The sequence below is a fragment of the Drosophila elegans genome, unplaced genomic scaffold (assembly GCF_018152505.1).
Source record: "Drosophila elegans isolate 14027-0461.03 unplaced genomic scaffold, ASM1815250v1 contig_476, whole genome shotgun sequence".
Taxonomy (NCBI): Eukaryota; Metazoa; Arthropoda; class Insecta; order Diptera; family Drosophilidae; genus Drosophila; species Drosophila elegans.
Genome location: NW_024545863.1, coordinates 19,242,044 through 19,252,221, shown reverse-complemented (window position 1 = coordinate 19,252,221; position 10,178 = coordinate 19,242,044). Strand labels below are relative to the sequence as shown.

General features: G+C 35.2%; 2 protein-coding genes across 3 annotated transcripts; both read left to right on the top strand.

Annotated features, from left to right (window-relative positions):
* The first annotated feature begins 38 nt into the window (after positions 1 to 38).
* On the top strand, positions 39 to 2,150 carry LOC108139171 (WW domain-binding protein 11). Of its 2 annotated transcripts, none has more exons than XM_017261792.2 (3): positions 39 to 238; positions 420 to 934; positions 1,676 to 2,150. In XM_017261792.2, exons 1-3 carry the CDS (start codon positions 44 to 46, stop codon positions 1,941 to 1,943), a joined length of 978 nt encoding a protein of 325 aa, XP_017117281.1. In that variant the 5' UTR covers positions 39 to 43; the 3' UTR covers positions 1,944 to 2,150. The 2 variants fall into 2 exon arrangements, with proteins under 2 accessions (XP_017117281.1, XP_017117279.1); XM_017261790.1 differs by lacking the exon at positions 1,676 to 2,150 and adding an exon at positions 993 to 1,097.
* An 856-nt stretch (positions 2,151 to 3,006) lies between these two features.
* LOC108139158 lies at positions 3,007 to 4,392 on the top strand. The gene is made up of 3 exons (XM_017261776.1): positions 3,007 to 3,308; positions 3,384 to 3,592; positions 3,864 to 4,392. Exons 1-3 carry the CDS (start codon positions 3,123 to 3,125, stop codon positions 4,174 to 4,176), a joined length of 708 nt encoding a protein of 235 aa, XP_017117265.1. The 5' UTR covers positions 3,007 to 3,122; the 3' UTR covers positions 4,177 to 4,392.
* The last annotated feature ends 5,786 nt before the right edge of the window (positions 4,393 to 10,178 follow it).

Here is a 10,178-nt window from a genome sequence, read left to right as displayed (position 1 = left end):
TTTCTGGTTCTTTAGTTCTTAGTCGGTCGCCGCTGGCTTCGCAATGGAAAATTTAATTTGGCTTAGACTGGTATTCGTGGCCCTGTTGGTAACCTTAGCGTTGGCAGGTAATGGGACGGACTCCCTTAGATTCAAAAGTAACTCCGGCAGTAGAGGAGTAACCTATATGCACGAAAAGATTCATCTACTGCATCGCCAAAAGCGCTGGCTCACCTTTGAACTGGGTTCAGCTATGACGGTAGGTTTTTCTTTTCTGTGAATTTTAAAATTGAACTTTAATTGGTATAGCAATCCGTGGAAAATAACAATTTATTTATTAATTTGTTCCAGACAATTGCATTGAAATACGACTCTTTCATTTATACTTTAAAGTATTTAATTAGTTTAAATTAATGTTATTGTTTTTTGGTTGGAGACAGCTAACGGCAAACTTCGCCAAGGCCGTGCTAGACACCATTCCCAGAGGATTAGTTTATCTGGTTGAGGTCACGAGTCTTTATGAGTTACCGGCAGCCATTGAAGATTGGATACCGCGACATGTGGGCAAGCCAAAGGTGAAACCTCCGCCCCCACCTCCACCACCACCTCCACCGCCGCCTCCTCCACCGCCACCTGGACTTGGATCCCCAGTTGTGACCCAACCACAGCCGGTGATTGTGCCTCTGAATCCCGCGGATCCCATTCAGTCCTTTTACTTTGCCTATCCTCAAGGCGTTCCCACCTTGAGCCGTCGCAAGTCCTATTCGCAGCAGATGCAGATGGGCTGTCCCGCCTCGCACCTGGTTAAGGATATGTTCGGGACCTACTACTGCCGACCCTCGGCCATGTCCCGCAGGCTGAGACGCGAGTTGGAGAGCCGGGGAACCACGGTGATCAGCGAGGCGCAGAGTCCGCACGGCATGCTGTTCGACATATTGGCCATCATGTCAACCATGTGAGTATACACACAAAAATGTATTGTTTATGAAAAAGCTATAGAATTTCAATTCTAGAAATTTTAAATGGTTTTAAAATGTGTGTTGGTATCAAATGATGTATGCGACTTCGATTTCTTTATGGATTCCAATTTATTTATATTTTACTATTAAAGAAATAACTTCTACCCGGTGTTTAATGTCAGAGCTTGATTATAATTTTATTTTTTAATCGTCAAGATGTCATATTATTTTCTATTTCATTATTCTATTTGGTTATGTTTAATTAAAGTTTAATGTTTGATTATCATGTTATGCTTTAATTGATGATATCATATCATTTTGTAGAGTTTGTTTATTCAATTATTTTATTTATTCAAGCTGTTCAACAAGTTATTGTTTTATTTGTATATAAATTTAAAATTGAGACTTGTTTCTATTATTTATTTAAGGAAATGTTAAAAATTATAATTCAATCGTGATTTATGTTGAATTATTTTCTGAAGTTTATTTTAATTTTGCAATTGTTTATTGCTCTAATGGATTTTTACTAATTATAAAGGAATACAATTATAATGAAGACAACATACAAAAGAGATGCAATTTAGATATATACTGTTAAAGTAGATTAGGCAAAGCGTTGACCATAATGTTCATGAACCAAATTTAAGCCCCTAAGACTTAAGATTATTTCATGGAGCATTAAAGCAATGCAATTTGTTAAAGCAATTCCCTTGCCGGTTCACTTTACCCACATGCAGGTTTAATTACCAGCCCGGCTACTGCATCATGCGGACTCTGTGCGAGGCGCGTCATCTGCTGGCTCCGCCGGGCTTAACGCTCTTCCACGATATCTTCCGCATCATGCTGCGCTACGTGCATCCGGAGATAGCCCATAATCCCAAGTATCGGGAGGCCTTCACCGCCGGCCACTCGCTCCACGAATGCGCCAGTTTGTACGGACCGCATTGCCGGCAGAGTTTTTTGCTGCTCATCAGCGAACGGTTCCTGGAGAAAAACGCGCCTTGATTAAATAAAAACGAAATACGGAATACATGTCAATGAATTTATCAAACTGCGCCGACCAGCAGGGCGCCAGTAAACTCCTACAAAGTTAATCGATTGTGATGAAAGTTCAATTTAATTGTAATAAACGGAACGATAAAATTTATGAACATTCCTTCAAATTAAATTCCGGGCGGAATGCATTTGAAATATTTTAACTGAAATAGTTAAAACCAATACAATAATTTTGCCTTAAGCAGTTTAATTCATACATTCAAGAAAATAATAAGATATTATGAAGCTCTAAAAATAGTCAACTTTTTTATTAGGTTGTAATGCAATCCTTATTATAAACTCTAAAAAAAGAGACTAATTTATTTATGACAGCCTCGTTCAACTGGCTGTTAAACTTTTTTCCTGAATTGAAAGGGGCTATTTGAGCTTAAAACAGTTAACAAAAAATAAATTGTCCTGCATTAAGCTTTTACAAATTCTGTAATATTGCCGCAGTTCAAACAATAAACACAAACGAAAAATTAAGTGCATAAATTGATGAACAAAAAATATATATTTTATTGTGCGCCGAAACCGGAAAGTTGAATGGAAATTAAGTAAATACTCTTACATCGGGAATTTTATTGTCAATTTGTTCGGTCATTTTATGGTGCGCTTCAAAATGTTTTGTTTTGGTTTTTTAGGCAGAAGACCAAAAAGTTAGTATTTACCTTTGCCGTCTCAAAACTAAAAACCAAGGCCATGATGCCATAAATGCATTTTCAATTAGCAAAGGGCATGGACATATTGATGGATCCATCGTGTATGCAATTCCCTCCCCAGGGATCCTCACTGGCAATTCCATAATTTGTACTGTTTGTTTTTCGCTTCACAATGCTGACAATTGGACTGGAAGTGGAAACAAAACAAGAGTATTTTCCACTGTTGACAGAAATTTACATGCTACAGCAATCAGAGTTGGCCGTGTCGACAACCGATGGCCAAGTGGTGTGGGAAAGGTGGATGGTGGATGGTGGGTTGGAGCCCCATCGAGAAAGACCACCAACAATGGGTACTTGTTAAAAGCAGACTTTACAGCCAGCCGCTAATCAGTGCAATCAACAGAGCACTTGAGCTAATAAGCCGCTAAAGCGAGTGGTTCGGTTTTGGGTCGGAATTCAGTTACCAACGGAACGTTGCACACACAGTATGAGTCTCTCCTCGACTTGTCACTTCAGTCTGCTGGCACTATGCCTCCTGGCAGTGCCACAGGTGCAGGAGGTGCAATCCCAGGTGCTGTCCGCGACACCAGATGCAAACGCCACACAGGTGGTGACAAAAGTTCTACGACGGCACAAGCGCTATCTGGCATTTCCGGAGGGCTCTTCGGTTTCGGTGTGAGTGTGTGTTAATGACTGCTCAAAGACCAGTTGCTGACTCTAGTGGCTCTAATGGTGTCCCGACCTGCAGGGAGCTATTTGCATGACGATCGGCATGATTGGCAACCCCGATGTGGACTATCTTAGCTGGGCAGTCAACTGGGGCGTGGCCTACGATCTGCCCAACCACCAATGGGTCATCCAGCACGCCCACGGACTGAACGCCACCCTGGCCAAGGACACCATCAAGCGCCGCTCGCGACGAGCCTTCTACGACGAGGTGCAGTCCTTATTTGACAAGTGAGTGATTTATAAATATAAAAGGGAGGGTACCTTTGTAAAAAATTATTTTAATAAAAATGTATGTCAAAAGAGTAAGTTAATAAGTTTAATTTAAAAGTACTCATACAAAATAAAAGAAGGGAGAAATAAAAATATCATAAACAAACTTTAATTATTTTTTCACTATAAAAACATTTTATTTGCATATTTTTTTTAATTCTTTTGGAATTCATTAATTTTTTACCCCTTTTATTGATATATTAATACAACTTTTGGTGCCTCCTTTTAGCATGGGATTCAATGGACGCTCGTGCGTGGCTCGAGCTCTTTGCGAAAGTGCCAAATTTATGCTGCCGCCCCAGCAACGCGGAAATATGTTGCAGGAGTTGGTCAGGACCGTCTTTAGCCTGCCGCCCACTCCGGTGGCTGCCCATGAGCCCCGGGCCCATCACCAGTACGATCGTATCTACCGGCGATCCAAGCGGAACTCTCGAGAGTGCCACCAAATCTATCCGGATTGTCAGTTCTCGTTGCTGGCCTTGGCTTTGGGAAAATATATGGCAGCCACTACCACAAAGTTTAGTTCGTTTAACTATATGTGAGGACCCTCAAAACTGGATTAAAAATAAAATAAGAAATATGGATTTAAAAGGTTTTATTAATTTTCTTAAACTGCTTGAAGTCAAAAAGTCGATAGTTTTTTTTGATAAACTGGAAAAATAATAAGTTAAAATAGAAAAACCTGATAATAGAAATTCCCATTTTCGACCCACAATTTTTGAAATAAAAGACAGGATACATTTTTTTTAAAACAAATTATTTTCATTCTTCTTTATTTAATAACGCGTAACATTTATTTATATAGTAATTGTTTTCTTTTAATGTGTTGTCGTTTTTTTTAATTGTTTTCAATTTTAGTGTTATTTTTCGCAATTGTTGCTATTATTTCATTTTGTTTTGCGTTTAGCTTTAGTTCGTTATTTAGTGTCTTACATTTAAGTTGTTAATGCATTTCTTTTTTTATATTGTTGTGTTAGTCAACATATTAATTTTTCTTCTATCGATTTTGTTAATTTTTTTTTTTTGGCTTATGATCTTTTAATTTTTGATCAATTTTCAATGTTTAATTGTTAGCTTGCTGGCTGCGCGTGAGTGTAATTACTTTAGTTTCTGTTTGTTATGTAATATGTCTGCAGTTTTGTTGTTCAAGAGAGTTTCGAATATATATTTAATATATATAGTATTCATATATATATATTTACGCATGTATTTGTTATGTGAAATGTAAATGCAACGCTTTTCCGGTTAAGTTTAAGTATTGTGTCACATTTATTTGAATAACTGATGCACAAATTTTTCATGTACCTTTTCTTTATGTTTACTTATTGCTGATCTTGCATTGATTTGCAGTGTCAAAGTTAGCTTAGCCTATTCTTAGTTGCAAGTATTTTACATAAATTGTTTATGGATTATCGTAACTTATCATTCTTAAGTTATGCGATGCCATTTAACTAAATTTTCAATTTAGTTAAAATTGATTTTTGTGTAGAATTTTTAGTGAGCGCTTGGGACGCCTAACTAAATCTTCAATTCATGCTTGTATTTATATCTGGCTTTAGTTTACTGCCTATATGTACGTATATTTATTATTCATATATTTGGTTTAGTTTTCTTTTTTTTTTTGAGCAAATTGTCGTTAGTTTAGCCCGTAGGCATTTTACCTTTAACTTTAATATTCGTGGTGTTGTTTTCCCCAGTGAGTTGCAAGATTTTAAGATTTGCCATTTTCTTTGATTTGTTTTGAGTTAAAAATCTTGACGCTAAAATTGATTTTTGTTTTTCATATCTTGATCGAACGAATTGAAAGAAAATGTACACAAAACTTGCAACGGAAGCACTTAATTCTAACGGCACCTAATAGTTAATACAAAAAATATACATATAGGTGTATATGCATAATGTATATCTCTAAGTACTATATACTCTCAAACATATAGTTATTTAAAGTTTATGAATTTACACATTTGATTTTGGCCTTTTTTCGCACACACACACATGCAATGCCTTTCACACGGATTCATACGTAACGCATACATACAAGCATTAAACATTTAAGTATTTTCAGTGGATCAGTGTGTGAGAGAGTCTGAGGGTGTGTGTATTTTGCGCTGCCTGCCTATCTGCGAATTTTTTATGCCAAGGATTTGAAAACATTTTGAAAATATTTTTTTTGGGTTTTTTAAATATTCCAAAGTGCATTAGGAATCGCTTGAAACTCATGCAGTTGTTCTTTGATTTCTTGTCCATCAGATATTTGAATTCAAATATGTCAATGCCAATATTAAGACACCTTAACACGGCTTTCAAAACACCAGCCATTTTAATTGGATCTCCTGAATGTTGAAATTATTTGCAAAGCAAGGTCCTAAGGTCAGCTGATTGTTTTGCCCTTACTCTGTAGAAATATTTTACAAAAGTGGTCTGGCTTTGCAATTTTATAAAAGAAAGCAAATCATTTAGCTTTATGGCTGATTTATAAATCATGGGGAAAATGGTGATTGCTCTGAAATGTGTACTTCTAAATTTGCTAGCTGTCATTGAAACCGTTTTTAATGAATTAATTTATGTATTTTTAGATTTGCCTCGCTTCTAGCCAACTTCATGGAAATTTGTTAGCCAAATCGAATTAAACATTCGGCAACTGTATGTACAAGACGAGCTTTAATGGGATTTGACTTATGTGGTGTGCTTAGAAATTCTGGAAAAGTGTGTAGTTCATCTATTGTCAGGTACTTGATTAGTTACTGGCTAACGAAATGGGTAGGAGTTCAAGCGAGAGAAAGTGAGGAATAATATTCGCCAACCGAAAAAGGTGTCATCTTTAATTTTCCTATCAAACCACTAAGAGATGCAATGATTATTCGCTAATCGACTTTGCAGTGCAGAGTGTATTTGTGTGTATTGGTGTAGATTGGCGTTTGATGGTGTATGTTTCTGTTTGTGTAGGTGGTTGTTCTTTAACTATTTCCAGCATTTCTGCATTAATCAGCTCCACAGTTGCTTCCAATTTGTTTTGCTTATTTGTTTTTTGTTTTTTAGCAATACGCAGACTTTGATTCTTGTTGTGTTTGCTACAAAAGACGACCTTTGATTGGAAGACATACGATTTTATGTTTTTTGAATCTCAGGGTCAAGCCGCATATTTATCAAATACCTCAATTTCCTGTTTACATCGTAATTATTTTCTTTAGTTATTCCTCTTTGCTCGATTTAATATATTTTGTTTAATAACTATTTCGCTTTTAACTAATTATGATATTTGTTAGTGCTAAGTGTAAGTGGCCTTAAAATTGTTTTCGATTTGTTAAAATGAAACACGTTTTAGCCTTGAATGTCTGCCCCTATCGAAATGGAAAGCAATGCAATTTCATCAGGAGTGCCAGAGTAATCTCTGGTGATTGGAAGTCTCTTGAAAAAGTGTCTAAGGGCTTGCTTCGAAAGATATTAAGTCGAAAAGGACTTTTAGACACCATTTCAAGTGATTTTAAATCAACCCTATTCTTTTTTTCAACTATACAATTTTTGAACTATCTTAAAACATCATCTAAGGGCATTTCACTCGCCAACCGTTGTGTGGTTTTCATTACTAGTTTCCTCAAGGAGTTTCCTGTGCTTTATCTAAGTTTTTTGTGTACACAAGTTCGTTGTCTGCTGTAACTGTAATCGAGAAATGAATTGTACTGGAAATAAATTCTTTTCGCTTGCTGAATGATCGATCGATGATGGATCGGCGGTTGCCTCATAATATATATTTGTATATACAGGTATGAACTGCTTCAACTGTGTGCTCCTTGTAGATGCATTGCTGTGTGTGTGTGTCTTGTGGTGGTTACTTTAGTTATATACAGAGTTATTCGTATCTGGCCTAAATAGTTAGTACTTAGCTTCAATGTTAACTTCGAGCACCGATCTGCTTGATCTACCCTTACGTGACTAGTTTGAGTTTCCATTATTTCTCCGCATCGAATCTATAGTTCTTTTCCGTGGACACACTCTGAAAATTTTTTGCTCTTAACTAGTTCGTATATCATTATACTCGTACTCGTATCACATATAGATGATACATATATGTGTATATTTTCTATATGTTCTATTTGCATTAATTTTTTGTCTTATTTGTGGCAGTATTTAAATTACATGGTTTCTTCTCGATTACCTTTGTATATTAAGCACACTAAACATTTAGCTAGAAACCTAAGAAAACTTGAACAGAATCGATTCAAAAAGGCAATTCAAAATGTTTGACATTACTAGCATAATATACAGATAACCGCCTTTTTCTGCCGCTTTTCGGTAGCTAAGGTAATTTAATTTATTCGTTAATTTTTATGAATCAATGTGAAAATGAACTGTACAACTATAAGTCCGAGCGACCGCGGGTGGGATCGACTGACTGACTGATTGAGTGATTGAATGAACGATTGTTTGCCTGTTTGTTTGTTCGGGCGGTGCGTGTGTTTGTGTGTGTGCAGGACGAACGGCCGGCACACTCACACGCCCACACACCCACACAGAGCCAAACCTAGTTGTTTATAACCTAAAAACACAACCAATGAGAGCATATACACTTTTATGTATTCGACATTAATTCGATTTCGTTTCTCGAGTGTCTTCATTTTTCTTCCTTGTGTTTTGCATTATTTGATAAAACGATTTTTCATTTATTTCTCTATTTATTTAGTTTTTGCTTTAGCGTGTCGATTTCCCAAGTGAAACAATTTACATAAATGGTTTTTGTTGGAATGATTTTCATCAAAATTCTCCTTTCTCGCAAATTCTTTTTTTCATTTCTTTTTTTGTGTTTTCTATAGTGTCATTAAGGGTAAATATTAATTAATGATTTATAGGGTTTTTACTCATTTAGTTGATTTTATTCACAGAAAAGTTACGCCATTTACTTGTCATTAGTTCTTTGTTTTCATTTCGCCTTGCTGCTTTTTTATATATTTCAATAGTTGATTGTCTAAAACTATAACAAAAGATTTGTTAAGCTGGAAGTTTGTACAAAATAGTTTTGAATTAAGGAGCTTACAATAAAGTAATCGGTTTAACAATTATTATGCATTAAAAAAAAATTTTATCAGCACATTTAAATAATTTGAAAATTCTTATTAAATAAATATATTCAAAGCTTACGCAAATTTTAATACAATATATTGTAATATTTACAGGTCACACCAAAAATGGCTGATATTTTGTTGCCTATGAGTTTTAAGTTTTGTTCAGACCTCTACAAAACCAAAAACTAAAAGCTAACGAAGTATTATTATACAAAATATATTTAGTTTTTCTTTTCATTTGGTAATGCCGGGTTGCCTATTCATTTAAATTTATATGTTGTGTACGAACTTTTTATTGAATTGCATTTTGTCTTCTCTGAACAATTTTGTTGTCATAATTTTTTTTGTTAATTTGCCTTGTGTCAGTGGTTATTCTGTTTTGCAATTTAAAAGGTGTCATGTGTTGTGTTCCATATTCTATGTATTTATTTGTTTTTGTTTGTATATATATTTTACCTTTTTTTTCAGACTTTTTTATATTATTCTTTTTAAAACGAAAGTCAAAAATGTTGTCAATTAGTTTTCGCATTTTCCCATTTAAGTTAGAAACTTTTTGTGTGTATTTTTATAGTTTAAATTTTATAAGCTCAGTTTAATACTTTCAATATATGATGCACAATTATATTTCAGTGCTGCCTGTGTGTGTAATGTATGTACGGGTATTTGTGTGAATTTTGTTGCTGCATTTTGCATTGTTCATTCAATCGTTTAAATTTAAATGTGACGTTGGTTTTGTTCTAATTTTAGTCCACGCATTTGCAGTTAATTACTTGTTTTATGATATTCCGACATTTATTTTATAGGATTTATATTACGTTTAGTTTAATAGCTAAATATTTAAAAAATGTTAACTGTTGATTTTGATGCACTTTACATTTTAATACACCTAAAATGGCATACGCTATTTAGATGTTCCTGTTTAGTTTTCCTCTTATTTATCGCTATAGTGTGGTAGTGTTAGTGTTTTTATTGTATGCATCGGGAGAAAATAATTTTAAGAAATAATAAAGCGTGTTTTTAAGTTTAATTAATGTCGGGTTGGCTCTTGCAAACTCTTATATTTGAGGAAAAAATATTTTTAAATTCAGTAATTTTTGCCACTTTCTTTAGTCTGAACAAATACAAAGTTTATAACATTTGCAAGCCCAACTTTCACTGCACTTTCTCTTTGGCCTTCTTCCGTGTGCTTAAAGTGTGCCACAATTGTTGGCTTGGAAAACTATTTTAATTAATTCACACTCACAAATGTTGAATATTTTCGATTAGGAATTTTAATTAAACTTTTGCGCGTTCGTACGCACAATGTCTTTTCCAGCGGCTGAATCAGTAACATTCAGGCTGCTAGCAACAATGAACAACACCCAGGCCGCTTGACAACCCTGGCAGGTTGCTCAGGGTCGCCGTTGTCGTTTGTCGCGGCATTCTTTGCTAATAGTTTCTACAGATTTCACTTATGTGTGCTTGCCAAGTTCCGCTCTTGTTGC

Bases quoted from the DNA above. Each gene is read 5' to 3' on its own strand.
- LOC108139171 (XM_017261792.2), top strand. From the start codon at position 44: ATGGAAAATTTAATTTGGCTTAGACTGGTATTCGTGGCCCTGTTGGTA. The intron at 239-419 runs GTAGGTTTTTCT...GGTTGGAGACAG, and splicing joins AACTGGGTTCAGCTATGACG to CTAACGGCAAACTTCGCCAA. The intron at 935-1,675 runs GTGAGTATACAC...ACCCACATGCAG, and splicing joins TTGGCCATCATGTCAACCAT to GTTTAATTACCAGCCCGGCT.
- LOC108139158 (XM_017261776.1), top strand. From the start codon at position 3,123: ATGAGTCTCTCCTCGACTTGTCACTTCAGTCTGCTGGCACTATGCCTC. The intron at 3,309-3,383 runs GTGTGAGTGTGT...CCCGACCTGCAG, and splicing joins CGGAGGGCTCTTCGGTTTCG to GGAGCTATTTGCATGACGAT. The intron at 3,593-3,863 runs GTGAGTGATTTA...GCCTCCTTTTAG, and splicing joins GTGCAGTCCTTATTTGACAA to CATGGGATTCAATGGACGCT.